The 21,543-nt window shown below is 42.1% G+C and overlaps 1 protein-coding gene and 1 non-coding gene across 2 annotated transcripts; both read left to right on the forward strand.

The window, feature by feature from the left end:
- Positions 1-56: 56 nt before the first annotated feature.
- LOC134516942 (mitochondrial import inner membrane translocase subunit Tim23) lies at positions 57-18,804 on the forward strand. Its single transcript, XM_063337808.1, has 7 exons — positions 57-351; positions 805-863; positions 3,992-4,085; positions 4,300-4,384; positions 6,717-6,775; positions 9,379-9,489; positions 18,300-18,804. Exons 1-7 carry the CDS (start codon positions 87-89, stop codon positions 18,413-18,415), a joined length of 789 nt encoding a protein of 262 aa, XP_063193878.1. The 5' UTR covers positions 57-86; the 3' UTR covers positions 18,416-18,804.
- On the forward strand, positions 5,887-6,089 carry LOC134518053 (small nucleolar RNA SNORA74). The gene has a single exon (XR_010071848.1). It is a non-coding gene; the product is annotated as a small nucleolar RNA SNORA74 (small nucleolar RNA).
- Positions 18,805-21,543: the final 2,739 nt, after the last annotated feature.

Raw genomic sequence — 21,543 nt, forward strand, 5'->3', positions numbered from 1 at the left:
CCCCCTGGGCGGGATGAGCAGCGGGGCCGGGACCGAGCCACGTCCAGCGAGGGGGGCCGGGGGCTGCCTCCGCGGCTCGCAGCAAAATGGCTCCCCGCCCGCCTCACCCCCCTCACCATGGCGACCGCGCTCCTCCCCCGCCGGCCGCCGCCGCGCGGGCCGGAAAGCAGCGCGGCGCGCTTTACGGCGTCGCGCGGAGGTCGCCGTTGCTGCGGCGGCTGAGGCGGGCGGCGGGCGCGGGGCCCGGCGGCGCCATGGAGGGCGGCGGCAACTCCAAGGGCACCGGCCTCGGCGGCCTCTTCGGCGCTGGGGGGGTAGGGTACTCCCACGCCGACCTGGCCGGGGTGCCGCGTGAGTACCGGCGCGCAGGGGCCACCGGCGGGGCTCGGGTGGCGGGGCAGGGCCGGGCCCGGGGGGTGGCGGCGGCGCCGGTCTCGCAAATCAACATGGCGCGGTACGGCCGAGCCCGGCCGCTGCGGGGCCACGGCGGCAGCGGGCTGGGGCTGTGCCGGCCGGCGGGAAGCCGAGGCACGGCGCTGCCCCTGCCGGCGGTGGGAGAGGGGAAGGAGCCTCCGCCACCACCAGGCCCGTGGCGGCGTCTCGTTAGAGGCGTCGCGTCCATCCCATCCGTACCGCTCCTGTCCCGCTTCCTGAAAACGTGTGTGTGTGTGTCAGTGCGTGTTTTAATCAGTTATGCAACTTAACGGTGGAATTTTCAGGAGGTCTGCCCCTTTTTTAACTTACTACACACGAAATTATTACTAGGGAAATTGATGTTAAAGTATTCGTTTCTTTTCCTTTCAGTTACCGGAATGAGCCCTTTGTCCCCGTATTTAAACTTGGATCCCAGGTATCTAGTACAGGTGAGAAGGTGGCTTGTTTTTATTGTATTGAATTCGATTCCATTGTTTGTGTGGTCATATGCCACGACCTCAAAAATCCTGCAGTGCTGTGCGGTGTGTAATGAAGTCTTGAACTGATGAACAGTTGAAAGGAACAGTTTTTTTCAGTATTCATCATAACAAAAGCTTGCAGTGCCATGGCATGTAGAAGAAAACCAGTTTTAATACAGAGAGTAAGACTGTTGTGTCAATATAAGCCCGCTGCTATTGAATAGAGGAGGTCTCCCTCCCTACTCTGAGACATACAGCCCCACACACTGTTGCACAAGTTTGGGCACTTGTCACACCCTCCTCTGATCCCCTTCAATCAGTAAGAGCAGCCAGAAACTCTAGAGTCTTTTGAAGGATTAGTTTTCTGTGCTGTGATGAGGTCGATCAGTTTACAGAGGTGTTCAGCCAAACCCCAGACCTGATACAGGCTTTGTCATTGTATGTGCTGTCATCACAGCAGCAGCAAATTTCACACCCCTTTCCTTATGTGCTTTCCCAGCTGGAGACCATAATGAAGTAGAACTTTCCTTTTTATTCTACAGAATAATGTAGCTACCGTACTCACGCAGCTTTATATTAGTTAACATAACATGATGGCCTGTAGGCCACTGTAAGGAAAATAAAATAATTTAAAATCCTGTAAGGTTTTCCTTTCTCAGCAATATTAACTATAGCTGGAAAGGTTTAAGTTAATCCAATACAGATGCATGTCTTAATGATTTTATTTAGTTAATTTAAGCCATATATATAAATATATAGAAAATATTATCTGAGAACATTAAATTTTGCAGAAGTAGCACTGAAGGTCAACAGTTGTATCTGCCCATCTGTGTGCCTTTTGTTTCATGGTATGCTAGGTGACTACTTCTTTTGTAAGTGGAAAGCTCTGAATGCAGTTCTGGGGGCTGTTTTTTATATTTCTTTTTCTCTGGAAGCTGTTGTAGTCAAGATTACAACGTAACATTCCCATAATGGTAGCAAACGGGATATGCCTCTGAAGTGGATTCACTAGCATGATTATCTTGCCTGCTGTTGTTGAGTGGTCGAAAAAATCCTAAGTGATTATTTATACCTCTTCCAAAAATAGCCTCTGAAGTTGTCGTGTTTAGTTAGTACAGTATATCTGTACTAACTAAATGTTGGTGTTAAAAGTGGTATAACAGATTTTTTGGAACAAAATGTGTGTATACTAATAGATTTAAAAAAAAGAAGGAAAACAATCTTGCTTTAAAAGAAAAGAAGGTGTTGGCATTAGCGTCTTGAGTAACTTATAAAACAGTTCTAAAAATACCTATTCACGTGACACTAGAGGCTCCAGTTTGGGTTGTAACACTTCCCTGCTCTTTATGTTTAGCACTAGCAAGTACATTGAACTAAAAGGGAATTCCATTTAAATGCAAGGAAATTTTTTTTTTACTTGAACAAGTTGCCCAGACAAGCTGTGTGGTCTCCATCCTTGGAAATACACAAAAGCCAGGTATGACCCTGAGCAACCAGCGCCAGCTGACCCTGTTTTGAGCAGGGGGGTTGCACTAAACGGTCTCTGCAGGTCCCTTGCAACTTTAACCATTCTGTGATTCTAAAAATTCAAAGAAAAAGATGTAGCTAATATTTTTAAATACAACTTAAATTATTAGCCTTTAAAACTGGTTGGTCTGTGGAGGTTTGCATGGAGGGGTGAGGGTCTCCTGTGTTTAAAGACCATCCATTTGCTTTCAGAATGCAGAGGGAAAGTCAGCCTTATTGTTGAGAATCTTACATTTTCGTCCTGGCCTTCCCGTAATAATATATGGTCCTAAGGTACTCATGACTTTAAAACCCACTTTCTTTGTTGGTCCATTAATGCAGGCACAAAACAGTGTGTTTTCTGCAACGCTTTTGTTACCTTCAGCAGGTATGCATTATAAAATAGCATGCCAGCCTTTGCCAGAAACCTAGAGGATGGCGTTCCTAGGTTGTTGTCTCCGTAGAAACATAGAGGTTACATACAGACAATGACTCCTTCATCTTGACTTTTTGGACAAACTGTTAGAAAAGGCTAACTAGTGTACACACTGCATTTCTCCAAATACCTAGTAACAGGGAAGACAGGAACCATATTATAGGTTCAGTTTATTGATAAACTATTCACAATTTTAGAAGCTGTGTATTTTTTTCTCTATTGCCATCTACATTTATTGCCAAGTATGGACTAAGAAAACCCCTTAGAATGCAATTACTTGAGCCTGAAGTTGTTGCGGTCATATATACCAATTAAATGGGGGTACTATGACTGGAAAGCACAGAAGCATAAAGGGAGATCTTACTGCTTTAGTACCTTATCAACACGTGTGCATCGTGTCAGTGTCTCATTGAAAAAGTGCTTTGGCCTACCTGATCACTACACATACCCGAGCTAACAGCCCATTTCTTTAGCTTTTTAGACCAATCTGATTTATGAGAACACAAGCCTGTCCCTGTGGGAGAAAGATGCACAAGTAAAAAACTACCAAGCTCACATATTTCATGCCTGATCATCACTAGTTTTAAGTGTATTCCTTGCTTTTTTCATGTCTTCAAAGTAGGTCACTTATTTCAGTGCAAGGAAACACTTCTTTTCATACAAGGCATTTTTGCTTTCGTGTCAGAGTAGTGGGAAACCGTAATGTGTTACTGTATCAGTATAGGGTGCTCAGTGGGGAAAGACTGCTGTGTAATCAAACTGAAAGGTTTTTAGAGGGCAGTGAGTCTTGTATTGCCTCCTACAAGATATAATAAATAATTAAGCAAATAGTAATTTAAAAACAAACAAACAACAACCCACACAATGCAAGTTCCTTGGCTGCCTGATGTAATTATAAAAAGTTAGGACAGCTAGGGAAAAAAAAAAAGCTCTCAGCTTATCTTTTTTAAGTCTTTTTTCATTCTTACTAAAGTATACATGTAGTATATTCCATCTCTGCACTAGCGTAGACAACAGTTTTCCAGAAACAGTGTTTGTATCTGTCTTTTCTTTAGTTCATTGTGTGTATTAAAGAAAAAAATTAATATGGCCTACACTTTGAAGCACATACGCTTGGAAAATACAAAAGCGTTTGTTTTGTTTTCTTTTCCCTCAGGATACAGATGAGTTTATCTTGCCCACAGGAGCCAACAAAACTCGGGGCAGATTTGAGCTGGCCTTTTTTACCATTGGAGGATGTTGTATGACAGGTGGGTGGCTGTGTTTTTCACTTTTCCCAGCTGCCCAGGTAACACCTATGTACTACAGTAATTGACGAGATTGTAAGTGTCTTGTTCTGCAACCTAGTCTTACGTAAACAGCTATTTGACTTCAGTCAATACACTGAAGTCTATTCTCAGCATGTGCTTCTAGTATTGTTCCTTTTTCTTCTTAAAAAGTAATAACTGATATTATGCTAACTAGGGGCAGCATTTGGTGCGCTGAATGGTTTACGACTTGGCTTGAAGGAGACGCAGAATATGGTGTGGTCAAAACCTAGAAATGTACAGTAAGTGTTTAATCTCAAAAAAAATTACACTTTAGTCACAGAGTTGTTTCTTCCAGCTTGTAGAATGTTAGATCTGAATATACTGCAAACATAAATGTATTTTTATGCCTTTAGTGAGGACAAATGACAGCCAGTGTTTGTCTTCATCAATTTACAAAATGTTTTTAGTTATAATGATGTTCAGTTACAGCTTTTAGCTTTTCATTTAGTATTGGTATGTCTTTTGACTGACCTTAAATATTTGAGAATAACTTACTGCTTTGATATTTACTAGTAATCTACTTCAAAGTCAAAACTGTGGGTTTATATGTTGAAATATTCCCAGAAGCAGCACAGTTTACTTTGAGCTATTTGTTGCTGTCACTTACCTGAGAGCGAGTTCTCTCTTCTTTCCCAAACTTTTCAAAACCAGGAAGAGATTAAAATGCAGAAGCTGGGCCTGCCTGGATTTGCATTGGGGATGACATTGGTGCAGGCTGCTGAGCAAGCGTCGCGTGGTGGAAGTTGTTCTGGATTACGGCACCCACAAACACCCCTGGCATTCCCATGTTTTTTCCTGACCCAAATGAAAGAACACAGTAAAAATAGGAACACTTTTTTTCCTGCAGTATACTTCTCCTCCTAGAATTATTGCTAGTTTAGACATAACTATAAGAAAACTTAAGTGCCTGTGAAGGAGACATAGGAAACTAGAGGAGTGGAATAACTGGGGGAAACTATTTGCACTCACAATGCTTTGTAAGAAGGGAGTTTTAGAGGAAATTAATATTTCCCAGTACGGTTTGTACTGGCTCTGCTCCCTGTAAAATTCTGTTTCTGCATTTTTCATCCCCTTCTTCACCATCTCTAGAGCTAGAACCAAAATATTGCCCATTATAATTATGACTCTTCCATAATGTTCTAGATGAACGGAATTCTACTTTATGTATTCGGAATGAGCCAAGTCAGACAAAAACATGGTGTTAAGTGCGAACTTTGATGGGTCCAGCCCAGCAGGTGGCAGTCAGGGCACATGCTGCTGTTAGTCCATGCCCTTCAAGGGAAAAGGCCTGTTGAAGGTCATCACCTTGAAACAGTGTATCAAGTTCCATGTTTTCCTAATCAGATGCAGGGAAGAGACTTGCCTAGCTAGAATTTCCTTCAAATTTATCCTTAAAGTACACAGATATTATTTTTTATATGAATTTTTAATTTTGCTGTTAATTCCCTGTCATTAAATATTATGAATTTTTTCATCAATTCAGAATTGATGTAATGTTAACAAAATGGGGGTGAGGGTTGTAATTAGGGTGGACATTGTCAATACCCTCCCTTTAGGATTTTTTTCTCTTGTTTCAAAATGAAGTTTTCCATTATTGTTTAGTTCCTATGCCTTACCATATTCAGTAATGGCCTGTGTCTGCTAATGAGAATAATAAAAGAGGAAAAATAGTGGAAAATGAAATCAAGTCAGAAGGAACACAATGTGTGACGCTTTCATTGCTTTAAATGATAAACTAAGTTCCAGTGGTAGTCAGCTGTCCAGAGCAGTACTGTGCCTGTGATAGTGTTACACTGCTGGGAGATAAAGATCAGTCATTTCTTCTGGCTGCTGTTGTCACCGTTCTGGAGACAGCTGATGCCAAAAAGAAGCGGCATTGTGCTTCCCTGAGAGCGCACTAAAGATTTGCTTTCCCTCTTTAGTGCTAGTCTGGAAGCATACAGACAAACATGCTCAGGGAGCTTTACCTTTTGTTGGGTGCTAAGTTTGACAAACGGAAGTGCAAAAGTTTACCTCTTTTCTTCCTGACTTGATTTAGTTCAGGCTTACTTTTAATACCCACGCCATTCATTCAGGCGTCACCTTGCTGCCTGGCACATGGTCCCTGTGTTGCTCGCACCTTCTAGAAGAGCACTGGCTTTCTTGGAGGTCTTTTACCCACTTAAGTCAGCATAAGTATATCAGTCATTCTCAGTAACTATGTGTAGTCACCATGTAAGGAACATCTATCAGCTAGGGTTAGAAAGTCATTTGAAGGGAAGAGGTTGGATTCTTGGTAAGGGGCAAGTTTAACTTGAAAAGAGAGAAAGATTTTTCTTAAGACTTGACAGGACTAAATATTTGCCTTCAGCATTGCCTGCGTTACTATTTGTAATAGGTGACAGAGGAGATTATGTATTCCCAGGCTGTGGCTTTTCCTTACTGTTTTGTTTTGAAGGGCTTTTCGTTCATTATTCTAGTTTTATTAATCAAATGTATAGTGTAAACACATTACCACCTACTATCATAAACACTGCCTCAGGGTGAACACAGAGAGCTAAAGGTTTTAACACCTTTTGATCTCCTTTATAGAATTCTAAATATGGTGACAAGGCAAGGAGCATTATGGGCTAATACACTGGGATCTCTGGGTAAGTAAACTCGTTATTTTGTAGGGAAAACAATTCAAATATATAACTGTTTGATGGGAAAGCATATTCTCTAGATTTTCATTATGAAATCCATTAGGAAAAACTGCAAGTTTTTTTACTTAGGACATGAGGGCATTTCACTAGACACTGAAAAGGAAATTAAGGGCTAAAATAGGATTTGAAGTGTAAGTAGCCCAAAACCTGTTAATTAAAACACAAAATTTTTAGTATATTACAAACAAGAACTCTAGCACTGGAATAACAGGAATAACTGAATATTACAGATAATGCTTACTTGTTAATAAATAATAATAAATATAATTGAATACTTCTGAAATAACTTTAATAACCTAAGAAGAGACTCAGTGGTCATGTGAGCAATTGCCTGATATCTGTTTCCAGTTAAAGAGTCAACAAAATATTTATCTGTAGAAGAAATGTGATAGTGACTACACATTTATCCTTTTATGATGGTAGTTTAGCTAGAAAAATCACATATGATACCACCCACTTTAAATCTAAACATTGCTTGTAACTAATATGGGTTAGAAAAAAGAGAAAAGAAAATGATCAAAAGCTTGATGTATGAGAAAGAAACTTCTGTGAAGCGAGGTTTGGTGGGGGAGGGGAGCTGGGAAATAAAATCGTATCAGTTGCCTCAGAAAAAACAACTTCAGATGATTTCATAAGAGTCAGAGGAATAACTAATGCCCTAGAGAATACAAGCTCTTTGGCTTCTCCACGCCCCCAATCTCAAAAGACCAAAGGATGCTCAGTTACTTTGAAAGGAGAAATCAAAAACTGATGAAATTATTTTGAAGAAGATTAATGATGGAACTCATTGCCCCACAAAGTGGTAATAAAAGAAGAATAAGCAATATTCAAAACAGAGATTACATCATGCTATAACCCAGTTTATATGTATTTGAATTTTGAAAAATGCATCCAAGCATAAGCTGAGTTGCATTTATTACATTTTATTTCAGCCTTATTCCTAAAGAGTACATTAGCTTGCCATTTAATTCAAGACATCAGCGTTTAAGGCATAATATAGAGGCCATGGTTAGAGATGGGTTTCTGAGCTGCAGTGAGAATGGCACTTTTCATAAGAGATGCATAGTGCCTAGCGAGTTTTCTGGTGGGAGGGGGTTTTTTGTTGTTTTGTGGTTTTATTTTCTATTCCAAATCTAATCAAAATGCGCGTGAAAACTGAGATGCAGGCACACTGCAGTTCAAGGTTTCAGGTTAAGTGACACATTAACAGGTTTTTTCAGCTGTGTTTGAAGAAAGATTACTCAAGAAAATGTTTGTGCATTCCAGTAGCAAACTGTTATTTTTCTTATAAAATATGACCTCCCAAGTCACAGAGTTAACCAGAACTTCTTATTTTGGGATTTGGTATAGCTCTGCCTTGTCCTAACTACCAGAGAAGTTCCTTTCAAGGAGCAGAAGTATTTTTGCATCTTACTTTCCTTGTGCAGCATTTCTGTACCTCAAAGATTCCTTTTGTCACTACTGACAATTTTTGTCATTCTGTTCCTGAACAGAGGTAGCAACATCTGTGTTAAACTGTTTTTAAAAAATGTTGAATTCAGCTCTTCCTTCCCCTCATTGTTAATACCACGCGGTGCTAAAGACAAGGTAAAATACCAATGTCTATACCGAATGGAGAACAATGCTACTGTTCAACTCATCGTCATTATTATGGTTGCTTATGAAGGATTTTAAGAGCTTTTTAGCAGAAATAAAGATTTCAAATTCTTGGAGGACAAAGGATGAATTGCAGTGGCATGGTGGCTTTGTCACTTTAAAACGGTAACATACTTTACTGTTCTTTGTCAGCATGAAATATGATTATATCATGAGGGGCAAGGATAGAGGCGACTTCTCCCTTCACCAAAACATATAGATTATATATGCATCCATATTAAAACCCCACACATTTCTCTTTCTAATCCTTTCCAGGACAGTCCCTGAAGTTCTCCCAAAGCAAAAGGCCCTCCAGGGACAAAGTTTTCATATGCAGGCAGAGGTGGAGCAGCTGTAAATGTCAAATCCCAAGCAATCTAATAGTCATTTTTAAGGGAAAGGTAGCCCATTGTACTCCAGCCCTTGATAACATGATCTGAATGCTAACTTTCATTTCAGTTGCCTATGGGCAACAATTTTCTCTAGTACTAGAAAGTGTTTGAGTTTAGTTTCATGCCATCCACAAAAGACAGTATAAAACCTGTCAGCACAAAGTTAAACCCTCAAAAGTTTTTTTTAACAGATTTGAATTAGCCAAATGGGCTTGAAGCTTCAGTCAGTGCTTTATATCGGGTATTTATCCTGTCTTGAGGCAGTAGTAGATGTCATGAAGAATGCTACTTTGTAACCAAACTATAGCTACAGAAAGAAAGAGTATCTATAAAATAGGAATAGGTCTGGAAAAAAACACCGAAGATGGGATTTTGCAGAAGATTCCCCCTGTTTAAATAAAAAGAAAATCTGTGCTTTGGAAGTATAGCCTAAATAGTTACACCGCGCCTGGATTCTAAGCCTTGTGTCTCACAGAATGGCAGTTTTAACTTAATTTTTTTTTTACTATGTTTCTTTCCCAGCTCTACTTTACAGTGCATTCGGAGTCATAATTGAAAAAACACGAGGTGCAGAAGATGACCTGAACACCATAGCAGCTGGAACCTTGACAGGAATGCTGTACAAAAGCACTGGTAGAGTAGCAAAATATTTCTAGTTTTCCTTTTCTTGCGCTTTATCCTAGTTACTAGGTTTCTCATTACTTTTACTAAATACTGTCCTGCTCTGAAAACTGGCAGTGTAAAAATGGTGCACTAGGAACTGAGACCTAACCCACACATTGTTTTTCCACACAATTAAGACTACTTAAGGAAAACCTGCACTCAAAAAAAAAATCCTGCTGAATTAAATTGGGTTGTTTCCAACTTGCACAGGAGTAACAGTAATCATGAGAGACAAATTATGTCTGTTACACATACACACTGAATAAACACTCAAATGTTTACTCAGATTTGTAGTGCGATTGTATAAAATACATACCCAGCTTATTCTTAGCCGTATTTTTCAGGTAGAGCAGGAGTAAAACCAATAGTTTCTCAAGTCCATGAGAGGATGCAGGCAAACAGGCACTGCCTTCCAAGTGAAAGGGGGCAGAGGAGGGGAGGAGTGCACAGAACACAGCTTGACGGCACCAAGATGAAAGTTATTACAAGTGATTAATGTGATAGTACCTGGAGCTGCAAAAAAAACCCTAACTGCGTAGAGAAACTGATATATTTATAAAGTTATTACTTAGCTATTTGTGAAACTGTTGTCCTGGGGTAGGACTCTAGTCTTTGCACAGTGGTCAAAACCAACAAACACCGTTATTTGAGAACAGCATGGATTTAAGGGCAGTTTGCTGATGCATACTGAATTGTTTGCAGAAGAGAGGGTCTGAGCTTCATCAGCAAAATGCCTGTTAACACGTATTCCAAGCTCAACAATTGGAGGGATCGTCTTTTTTAGAGGACTACTGGGTACCACAGATTGCCATTACCACAGGAAAAAAGTATAAGTTTTAAGTACCTCGATGAAGATTTGGCTATATGATTCACCTGTAATTTACTGAGGAGATAACTGTAGGATTAACCTATGTACTTTACATATCTAACTGGGCCTTGGTGTCTTAGAGGTGTTCCTGAAGGCCAGCTTTATGTATGGGGCAAAACAGTTTGAGAAGTCTTATTTTCCTCTTGGCCTACAGTAATCGAAACCAAAAACAATCGGCTTGAGCAGCCTTCATAAATACTAGCTTGTGCATTTAGCCTTGCAAGAGCACATAACTTGTAATCAATTACTTATTTGCGATTCCGTAAGTGATATAACAGATTACCAACAGCAGCTGGATAGGGTAGCAATATAGAAGTCTTAACGTTTTCTGTACAAAGTTATTAAGAAGGAGAACTGACATCTTACACTCCAGCAGAAGCTTCCCCCTTACCTTTCAGAAGTATAGAGCTGGCGTTATGTGTAATCTTTCTTTGGTGCAGTGCAGCCATGCATAAATACTCCTGTCACATGCACAGTCATCTGACACTACAAAAAATTTTCTTACCAGAGCACAGTGCGACTTTTGTTTTGTAACATAACATCTACTGAGCCAATAGTAGCACTGATAAAGCTAAATGCAGACTATAAATCTGTATGCATTACAGTATTGTGTTTCAAGTATGTGTCATGCATATGAACTGTAATGCACAAAGTCTCAAAAGAAATACATTTTTCACAATATGCAGGGAATTTGAGTGGCACAGTAGACCTTAAAGGTCAAGGATTAGTTCTGGAAGTGAAAAAGATGCTGTTCACATCTGTTTGAAGAATTTAATTCCAATCTTCTTTTCCTTTTTTTCCTGTCATGCTCTGTCCCTCCTGCTGCTTCTCCCATGCTTCCTCTCCTGTCACCTTATGCCAGAATGCCCTTCCTAATTCTGTGTGGTAAAGCTTCCCTAACTTCCCCTCTAAAGTATGCCTTTACCCAGCATCAATATATATTTCCCAAAAAAAAACAACTTAAATGTTTAAGCCATATGCAAACGATCAGTTCATATCTGTGAGTTATATTAAGATTGTAATAATTTCCTGTGCTGCACAGAATTCCACGTTGCATTGGCATTAGAAAAGAAAAATTTGAAAGCAGTCAGGGGCATTTCTATTATAAATCCCCATGTTTTAGTGTTGTCTGGAAACTCCCACAAACACGTCATTTCATATCAAGGCTTTTCTGTAACCTGCAAAAGGTAGATACAAGAGTCAAAGACAGTGCTGTTCAAACACTCAGATTTCCCACTTCCGTCATCTCTGTTTTGTAAAGAGGTCAGGAACATATTTAAGAAGAAACTGTGTAAAGTATGTCAGTTTTTTATTAGGACTTCCTGGTTCACGTTTAAGCATAGAACTGATGGCAGAGTCGCATCAGCAATCCTGCTGCACTGAAAAATACTCTTGTGTGTGCTACAAAGCCTAGACTGAATTTCTGAAACAAGTGATTAAGCCTTTGCTGAGGGGGATGAGTGCACAGGGGGAAAAAAATAAGTGGGAAGACTTTTTGAAGGCTGAGATTTGTTGCCCCAAGCTGGTCCCAGTTTTCACAATTTGTCCTTGTAGAGGTGTTAATCATTACCAAAATGCCAGCAATCAGAAAAAAGGCTTTCCAAAATACGCACGTTCTAAAGCCATTAGATTGTGAGCAGTATTGTGCGAGGCTACTTAACACACAGCCGGTGTGTGAGAAGATAGAAAAAGCATTAAAAAGTCTGCAGGGGAGAACTGTGAAAGTTCATCCCCCCTGTGTTCACTGGAAATGGCGTTAGCCACCAAAAGTTCCCCATTTCAAGTGACTAAAGCAGTGAAGTCCCCAGGACTTCTGATGGTCCTCCTTGGAGTGAGTCAGATGCTGTTAGCTTGCCATTATCAATCAGGTGTTACTGGAATCTGCTTCAGCATCCTGCATGGCTTAGGTGAACACATGTTGAATTGAGCTGGAAAGTAAAACTGCTTTGAGGAGCTCTGAAGCAGCATACTAGTCGCTCCCTTTGACCAAACTCATCTCTAGCTTTCACATTTATTTGAAATGAAATGTAATACCAAGATTACTTGCTAGATTTTAGCCCAAATGTAGTGCAGTGAGTGCAGTATTAACTTGTTACACTAGACTTGAAACTTTATGGAAGCTGCGTTTTGAGCTCATAACTGACTGTTCTGGGTACAAGTTGAGTGACAGATGAAAGAAAACCCTTTCTGTCCCTTTGCCAATGATGTGTGTACTAGAAGCATTGTTGAAACCTAGTCAATCCTGTTTGAGTTCTGCTAAAAGGGAGTCTGATACCCTGAAGTCCGCAAGGATGGCTTTTCCATTTAATAAGATATTATTCTTTAGTCTTCAATTTCAAGGAAAGGCAGAAATTAAGATCTGCTGTGCCAGGGTTTTTCTAAGAAATGCTACAAAGCACAAATACTACCACGTCTTAAAACAAACAAATCTTTAGCCCACTTGCATGTGTTTTCAACCTCTTTTCTAACTCAAGCATCTTTATTTTGTTTTCTCATAATTGTATTAGTCACTGAAAGTAGCAAAAAAATCAAAGAGACGATTGTCACTGTGCACTATGTCACTATTACTCCCTCCCACCATGAAAATGTATGTGGTTCCAGTCATCAGGTCACAAAGGTTCAGCTGGCTGAGGATCTTGCGCTCCTCCTCAAGCATGCAGTATTGATCACTGGTGAAAAAGATACTGAGCTGGGTGGGACTTTGGTCTGACCCAGTGTGGCGGCTGTTAATGTCTCATTGAAATTCCTGACAGAGACTTCAGTAAGCAAAAAAAGTTAAATAACCTTTACCTCTTATCTGAGGGTTACACAGGCTATAGATGTTCTTTTTCTTAGATAATTTTTTTTTCCCTTTTGAGGTCAGGGAAAACAGGAACAAAAATAAAGTAATGCTTTGGACAAACTCAATTACTTTGTTTACTGTACTTCTCTAGGAACCTGATAAAGCATCTCATCCTTTTGCACAATAGATGTTACTTAATTTGGTGTAAAATGGTGTTCATCTGAAAAGAAGGGAATTGCAGGCTAGCAATAGCTGAAGGGAGGAGTTGTCATTTTAAGACCTCAGAACACAACCCTGAAAAGTCAATACATTATGAATTATTTGAAGGGCTAAATGTTTTATTGCTAGCAGTAAAGTCTGGCCAGATCAGTTTTGTGACATTCAGTGTGTAGGAGTTCAGGGCAGTTGTGTTAGCTAACTGCTTCTTGGGCTGTAAAATCCTCTTCCCTTTGGGCTCACTCTGTTTTTCTTCAGGCCACACTGGGTTTTTTTCTTGTTTCTGTTTGGTGGGGAGGGGGAGGAGGAGCTTTTTGCAGGCTGCTGCAGGTGTGGCCCTGCGGTATCTTATTTTTCTGCATTATTTGGAGAAAAGCAAGTAAAGGATTTGCTTCCTAACTTTGAAGTTCAGGGCTGTCATGCATTGTAGGAATTAAGAACCTCTGTTAAAACCTGCTTTTAACATAACAAGTCTGTAGGACTATTAACCAAGTGGTGTTTAGTGAAAGGATTTTGGCTTGGGTATGAAATAAGGAAGAGATAAGGGCAAAGTACAAGCAGGCGCTGCAGGTAATGGCTTGTTGAGGCTTTCTTTGTTACTTGAGGGCTAATGTCTAAGAGTACATGTGGCCAGTGAGAGCAGTGCTGCCTTCTGCCCGGCTCTGCTGAGCAGAAACAGTGAGCTGAGTTCTCCATGCTGCAGGGATTTGCAGGGTTTTTGCTGCCACTTACAGTGGCTGAAGTAGTCTCCTGTCAGTCGGGTGCTGCTGCTTTCACTCAGTGAGAAGACAGGGAATTTTAATAATGTTTGCAAAGTAGAATCATAGAATTCCCTAGGTTGGAAGGGACCTTTCAGATCATCTAGTCCAAGCATCAACCTAATACTGACAAAAACCATCAGTAAACTATATCTCTAAGCACTACATCTACCTGTCTTTTAAATACCTCCAGGGATGGTGACTCAACCACTTCCCTGGGCAGCCGGTTCCAATGCTTAATAACTCCCTTTCAGTGTAAAATTTTTTCCTAGTATGCAATCTAAACCTCCCCTGGTGCAACTTGAGGCCATTTCCTCTTGTCCTATTGCCTGTTACCTGGGAGAAGAGACCGACCCCCACCTCGCTGCAGCCTTCTTTCAGGTAGTTGTAGAGAGCGAGAAGGTCTCCCCTCAGCCTCCTTTTCTCCAGGCTAAACACCCCCAGCTCCCTCAGCTGCTCCTCATAAGACCTGTGCTCCAGACCCCTCACCAGCTTTGTTGCCCTTCTCTGGACCCGCTCCAGCACCTTGATGTCTTCCTTGTAATGAGGGGCCCAAAACTGGGCGCAGTACTCGAGTAATTTCAACAGCTTTAATACTTCTAAACTTGTAAATTAAATGGTAAATTCTTACTGTTTTTCTAATTTAGCCTTCACAGCGCAGTAACTACAGAAAACATTCCTTGTTTCCAGCTTTGTTGCTTCTGTATTTTAACCGCAATACTGTCATATCTGCAGCAGTATAAAAGTGGAACGTGCTTTTCTGGAATGTTTCTTGTTTCCAAAAATAAGTTTATCAGTTTCCTCAGTAATTTCTGTACCCGCCGACTTTGCCCACACTTACAAGATTTCATAAAATGACCCCCATGGAGCAGCAGGAGAGAAACTGAATTTTCTACTGACATAGGACCACCCGCAGATGTTCAAATAAACATCTTCCCGATGGTGCAGAAGGTCTGGTTACTACCACTGTGCTTGGATTTGGGGTAAAACTGAGGTTGCCTTGTACATTTGGAAGGTCAAGCCCTTTAAACCATTTAAAAATATTTTTGTTCCTGGAAGCCCTGAAGGAAGAGCAGCTGTTTGCATTCTGAATATCTGAGAGGGAGATAGAAAGGCAGAAAACTAATCACAACTTAACTACTACGCTTCTCTTGTTTGGCATAAGTATGTGCATCTGGGTTTTCAGTTAAGATATTTCTAATGTTTGTTGTTGGATAGTTCTTGCTTTAAACATGCCGGGAGCTATCCCAGGATAGTGGAGTAACATGTTCTGAAAACAGAGACAGTAAGGTCTCTAAGGAAGATTTTGGCCTCATGTTATGTGATACAGATAATGGCTTTACCTACTATATGAGTCAAATTGAGTGTTAGGAGTGGATCGTGCCACGGAGACGTGCAAAGCTGTGCTATTAGAATGCTGAGTGTCATTGCATAGTGTGCTCCGAAACCTATTTTAAATGCATAGGAGGAGGACTATGGTGAAAGGATGCAGCAGCTAAAGGCAAACAGGGAACTAAATTCTCATTTAGATGGCATCAGATATATCTTTGGAAACCCGCAGCAGCTTCTCGACTATTGTGCAAGTTGCCTGATCTCAAAATACCTGCTTTCAGAAATGTCTATCAGCTGGAACTTTAAGCTATCTTCCTCAGACATGCAAGATTAGAGGCTCACGACCATGTTTCTAGCAAGGTTTGTCAAGGCAGACTCGGTATCAGGGGCTTGCAGGGAGTGGTTGCAGAGGAGGGGTGGGAATATGTTCTATCACGCAAACACAGCTGGGATGGGAGTGGAGAATATTTTCATTTTTTTTTAAGCAAGGTAATCTTCTCAGAGGGCTTAACATTTCCTGCCCAGCAACTGGGCTGCGTTCTACAGTGCGTTACTGTTTGAAGTCTGCCACAGACTTGGAGGTATTTACTCAAATGCAAATCTAACCAGTTAGGGAAAGTTTTTTTCTTTCCCTTTTTTTTTTGTAATTCCTGTGGATAGTTCAGAAACCAGCTGCAATTGCCACAAAACAAATTACTGGTAAAATTTTGTAGCAGAGGCATAGGGAACCTGGTGAGAAATATTTCTTGCATGTTTTCTGCTTGGATTTATTTCTGACTCGCTCATTAATGCATCTGTACCAACTGCACAAGTTTAGTTCCTGTTTGTGAAGCAGACTTCCACTGAAACATCTTCAGCAGTCCTTAATTTGCCTGCAAGACCTCCAGACTGCTTTAGGCCTGGTGGTTGATACTTTGTAAGTGGACTGAGAGCTGCCATCCTCACCTGGCTGACCTCAGCTCATGAAAACATTAACAACATTTTTTGGGTTAGGAGTACAACTTAGCAGCACTGCGTGGATGCTAGAAAGAGACTCAGCTATCCAAATTAATGAAGATACCTTTTCTTGTACAGTCCTGGCTTCACAGAATCTGGAATCAGGCTCAATCAGCCTTCAACCTACCTTTCTTCCATAGGAATAACAGGGTTTTAAGGGGAAAGGGAGAGGGATGGGACCTAGGGGCTGAGAGAAGAGTGTGCAGGAACAGTCATAGCTCTGTGCTGCATTGCGCTCCATGAGGATGTTCCACGCTTCATGCATTTCCCTGTACACTAGAATAGTTAGGAGCCCTCTTTGGGGGTTTCTTCTATGAGCAATTGCTTCCTAATACGAACAGCAGAAAATCAGGCTCTAATGTTTTATTAATTTTCCCCAAAAGTAATGAGGGGTTAGCATTTTTACAGACTATCTCAAATATTTGTTTTGCACAAAGTGTCCCTTACATTTCACCTGTGGCTTTTTGCCAGAAGCTGTTCGCACATGGTTAGTTCTGTGTACCCAGCTGCAACCCTTCATGTGAAAAGCTTTTTGTGCAGAAAAACTCAGGATGAATTATCAAAAATAGAAGTCCTACGTTCATGTTCCCAAATCCTGATTTAGGCACGTAGGTGCATAAACAGTATGGCTTTCCTTAGACCTGTCAAGGGCCTAACAATTAGGGCACTGAACTCAGACTTATATCCCCAAAACCCCTCGTATCGTCAGAGCTAGTCTGGCAATTAAATTTTTAGAAGTTATGGCTAGAAATGATCTCTAGTACAAAGTCCAACTTCTGCTATCACTTCTGCAGCTTCTTGGGTTCATTACGTGCCTGGGCAACGTGAGCAGGTTTAACAACTCCAATGAAATCCATTTAATGTTGCAGCACAGGTAACGCCGTCTCAGTCAGGCTGAAACCAACAGCTTCTTGCCCCACTACAAGCCTAAACGCAATTCTGTGTGAAAACTTTATGACCCATAATGGAGGAAAAAAATAAATTACTGATTACTGAGATGCATTTCATTTCACGTTTGAAGAACCTGAATTCCACTGTCAGTTTTACCCATAAAGCGGGCAGGTTTTATCTAGCTGTAAGCTGAAGCTGGCCTTGTTCTATATACTGTACACATTATCTAACCTGCTTCAGCTGGGATTGATAAACATTGCAGAATCAAACTTGGGGAAGTTTTCCTAGCGTTGAGGGTCATACTCTCAGGTTTTCCTGTGCAATTATAGTGCATTCTGGGAGCTTCACTAAGGCACTTTCTCCTATTGAGAAACAAACAATCCGCTGTTTAGTAAAAGCAACAGGAGTCTCTGCTTCTGCCCCCGTGCACCACAGCCCTCCCAGGGGCAGAATGGAGTTGAGATGCCATCTGACTCCTGGCCCCAGCCAGGTGCTTTGATTGCTGGTAGGATCCAAACTTGCCCTGTATTTTTACCTTCACAACTTGCAGAAGCTTCAAGGTTTGAGTGACCAGTTAAAAAAAAATAATTATCTTTTTTAAATTGCCTGTGTGACTCAATTTTTGCCATTGCAAGATGATAATTTTGAAGATTAATACTAGTAAGAATAAATAAAATTGTTCAATGTATGTCCAAGTAAATTCTTGCCATACTTTTTGAAGTTTTTTTCAAAAGGTTTTAAAATTCCAAAGACCCAAAAGCAAGTTTGAGGGGAGGGTAGAATTAACACAGGTACCCTTTCTGGAAAGTTATTAAAAAAGAAAAACTGTGATTGGTTGAGATGCTTCTGGATTTGAACAGCTTCTTGCATGTTGCTGCAGCTGACCATTTCCCCTGATGTAGCTTTAATGGGTTTTAATCTGTTTCTGTTTTTTCAGGTGGAGTGCGTGGGATAGCTCGAGGCGGTATTGCAGGTCTGACGCTCACCGGCCTCTACGCTCTCTATAACAACTGGGAGCACATGAAGGGCTCCGTAGCCCGGCAGTCCCTCTGAGGGGGCAGCCAGCGCCGGACAGAGGACACGCTTGCATAGTCACCAATCAAATCAGTTGCGAGATCTGTCTGGTGCCCTTTCCTATTTTATTTACAATTAGTGTGAAACCGAAGGAAGCTATCCGGGGAGGAACCTCTTGCCACCGTGTGGCTGGACTGGCCCTTTCCTTCCTGCCAGCCAGTCGCTGGAGAGGCAGCAATATTTGTTGGACCCGCAAGTGAGCGGAACGGCCACCGAGATAGAATCTCCCTGACACGCTCACCAGCTAGCCCTGGGCCAGAGCTACGAGGCATGCTCACGTCCCCTGGCCATACCCGCCGTGCTGCCAGGTTGGTTTGGTTGGGTGTGCTGCAATGACAGCGCTGCCTAATAAAGTCTGTGTCCATAGAGCTGTGCGCTGCGGTCTTTCCACGTGCATCCCCCGGCTGGAGCCAGTGGGAGCCTTAGGTAGCAACCGGCACAGGGCAGGGCCTGTTAATCTGGCAGCACAGGGTAAGCTATACGAAGGGACGTCATCATTAATAAAAAGGGTGGTATTTACGCAGTACGGTTTTTGGTGCTTTGGTGTTCCTACGACTGATAAGGCAAAAATGTGCCACATGCAGTGACTCTTACGTACAGCTTTGTTTTGAAGGATTGATGTGATAAAATCCTGGGGGAGTTAGTGGGTGAGGGGAAATGCGCTAACAGGGCTAACGTCTCCTGACGGAGGTGATGGCAAGGCACAGCAGGGGCTGACTCCGCTCCCTTATTTGCTCTAATAAATAAGGAACTGGTTGTTTCTGGGTGAGGTACAGTTGCTGTTGCAGAACAGCTGCCATTGGAGCATCAAAACACTTGAGTGCTCCAGGATCTCAGGACACATTTAGCCAACAGTTAGAAACAAGCAGTTTAAATACTCCTCTCATTGCCTATTACAGGATTTTTAATTAGTGACAAGCCTCCCCCTTCCCCCGCCAAGTAATGTTTGTATGCAATTAGCAGAATGAAGAGATGTGATGAACCTGCACTTTCTTCGGTGTTAAAATTAAACCACATACCAAGCATTGTTTGCACATAAATTGAACAGCCAGTTGTGAATTAGTTCAGTAATTAGAGTTACCATACAACAGCTCATGCCTTCAGTTTTTAAATAATTAAACAAGTAAATAATTAAGCCGGTCTGAAACAGTGTGAAGGCAGGGCAAGGGAGAAACAAGAAATTTACTGCCCAGTAGATAACAATGCAAACCAAGAGTTTACTTTGCATTCTCCCTGCTGAAACAGCTCTTGATAACTACACTGCACCCAGCACAATAAAAACAACAAAGAAGGCCGGAGCTCTTACCTGCCTCTTGAGAAGAAACATGGCTTCGCTAAGAAACCTCTTTAGGAGGAGGTGACCTCTGAGACAAGCGTTTTATAGAGCAAGTGCTGTAGCTAACGAGCCTTCACAGTTGAACTCAATTAGCTTTGCTTGGGTATGAGGCCAAAGTGGATGCTTTATGCCAGCACTTAACCAGAGGTAGCACAGAGCAAAGAAACAAGGCCTTTTCTCACCTGCTTGTAAATGCTGCTTCTTGCTAAGCCTTATGTTCCGCTGTCTTAGTGGGCTGGGTGTTATTGTTGTGGTCTTGAAGCTGGACCTTCAGGCAGGCAGTTTTCAAGGGCTGTGCTACCAAAGAAACTCCCCTACTGGCAGCCTGCAGAAAGGTAATGCAGGCGCCAACTGCACAGCGCAGGCACATGGGACATCAGGAAAACGTGTGTGCTCTCATCCCGAGCTGCTTTTTCTCTCCCCCTTGGCATCAGCGAGTTCCTCGGTGTCAGGAACCTTGCAATGTATCTTTTAGCTTTTCTAGAGCCTTTTTCAGGACTGAAATATGACCCAGAAGCTCTCTGCCCCTAACTGAAGTGGGAAAGCTGTGAAGCTTAACAAATGTCTTCCATCTTTTAGGTGCACTGCAGAGTTACCACAACCTTAGGGCTAGGCCAACTGCTGAGACAACATAGCGTGTTACCTGGTCTGCAATAACCTCAGATTTCCCGGAATTGCTTGCCTCAGGAAGAGCCGAGTGCATTTTCCTGAAATAGCTGTTTCTAGGCCTGTTGAAAGCTTTGGTTCGTAACCTGCTTGTACATGGAGTGATCCATAGCTTGAGCCCTGAGATAGAGCCAGCGCGGAGGCCGCAGTGAGGGAGGTGAACTGTGAGTGTGGAATACGGAGAACAACTTGATGATGTTCTATGGCAAGACTTGCTGTGTTCACGATTTAATGGCGAATCGTCAGTTTCAAGTTGCTACTTAAAGCTCTGACCAAAAGTATATCTGAGTTCAGTAGGAATAAAAGGAAGCAAGATGGAGTTGCAGACAGGATTTAGCAAGCTGCTTACAGTCCTCCCATGCGGTATTACGTAAGTGTGGGCACGGCAGACCTCGGCCGTGCTGGAGCGCGGCGTTTGTCCTCTTGCAGTGCCAGACACGGCTTCTAGTTTTGCTGGTAGATGCGAGGCAGGTTTCCGTGCTGCGGCAGCAAGTGAGGCAGTCTGAGGTAGCAGGTATAGTGAAAGCTTTTTTAATCTTGTAAAGCTGCTTTTGTGTAGTCTTGGGAACAGAGAATCCCGTCGCCATCCCGTCGGCAGGGGACTGCTCTTGCAGTTGGGGGGATTTGTTGAAAAATCACTGGGCATGCAGTAGGAATCTCCAGCTTCCTCCATGAAGCAGAAGCTGCTTCTGAAAACAGGAGGGAAACATGTGCCAGGGCAGAAAAACGATCCAGCGTTCCTAGCTTGCGTCCTCTCACCTCATCTGGGACTGAAAAAGGAGGAAGGAAAAATCTTTTTTATGCTTTAACAGGAGGTCACCCCTGGCATAATAAATTCTGGGTAGTAGGAAATGGGTATGTTTTAAGCAGAGCTTTGTGTAGTATGTGAGTATTGGCCTGTGCTGTTGAACGCCAGGCACCGCAGTGATACCAAAGGCCGCTACAGCCATTTTTGGTACTTTCACAGCACGGTTAATGCTGGTCTTGTGTTCCCTGTGGGTGTCTCTTCCCCCTGCAACAGCTGCCAGGCTCGTGCAACAGCAGGTTCAGGTTGCAGCCGTCTGGTGCCCCAGGAGCCCAGGGCTGGGAAGGACCCTCCTGCCCC

Source organism: Chroicocephalus ridibundus, chromosome 6, assembly GCF_963924245.1.
Source record: "Chroicocephalus ridibundus chromosome 6, bChrRid1.1, whole genome shotgun sequence".
Classification (NCBI taxonomy): domain Eukaryota; kingdom Metazoa; phylum Chordata; class Aves; order Charadriiformes; family Laridae; genus Chroicocephalus; species Chroicocephalus ridibundus.

Bases quoted from the DNA above. Each gene is read 5' to 3' on its own strand.
- LOC134516942 (XM_063337808.1), top strand. From the start codon at position 87: ATGGCTCCCCGCCCGCCTCACCCCCCTCACCATGGCGACCGCGCTCCT. The intron at 864-3,991 runs GTGAGAAGGTGG...CTTTTCCCTCAG, and splicing joins ATCCCAGGTATCTAGTACAG to GATACAGATGAGTTTATCTT. The intron at 4,086-4,299 runs GTGGGTGGCTGT...TATGCTAACTAG, and splicing joins TGGAGGATGTTGTATGACAG to GGGCAGCATTTGGTGCGCTG.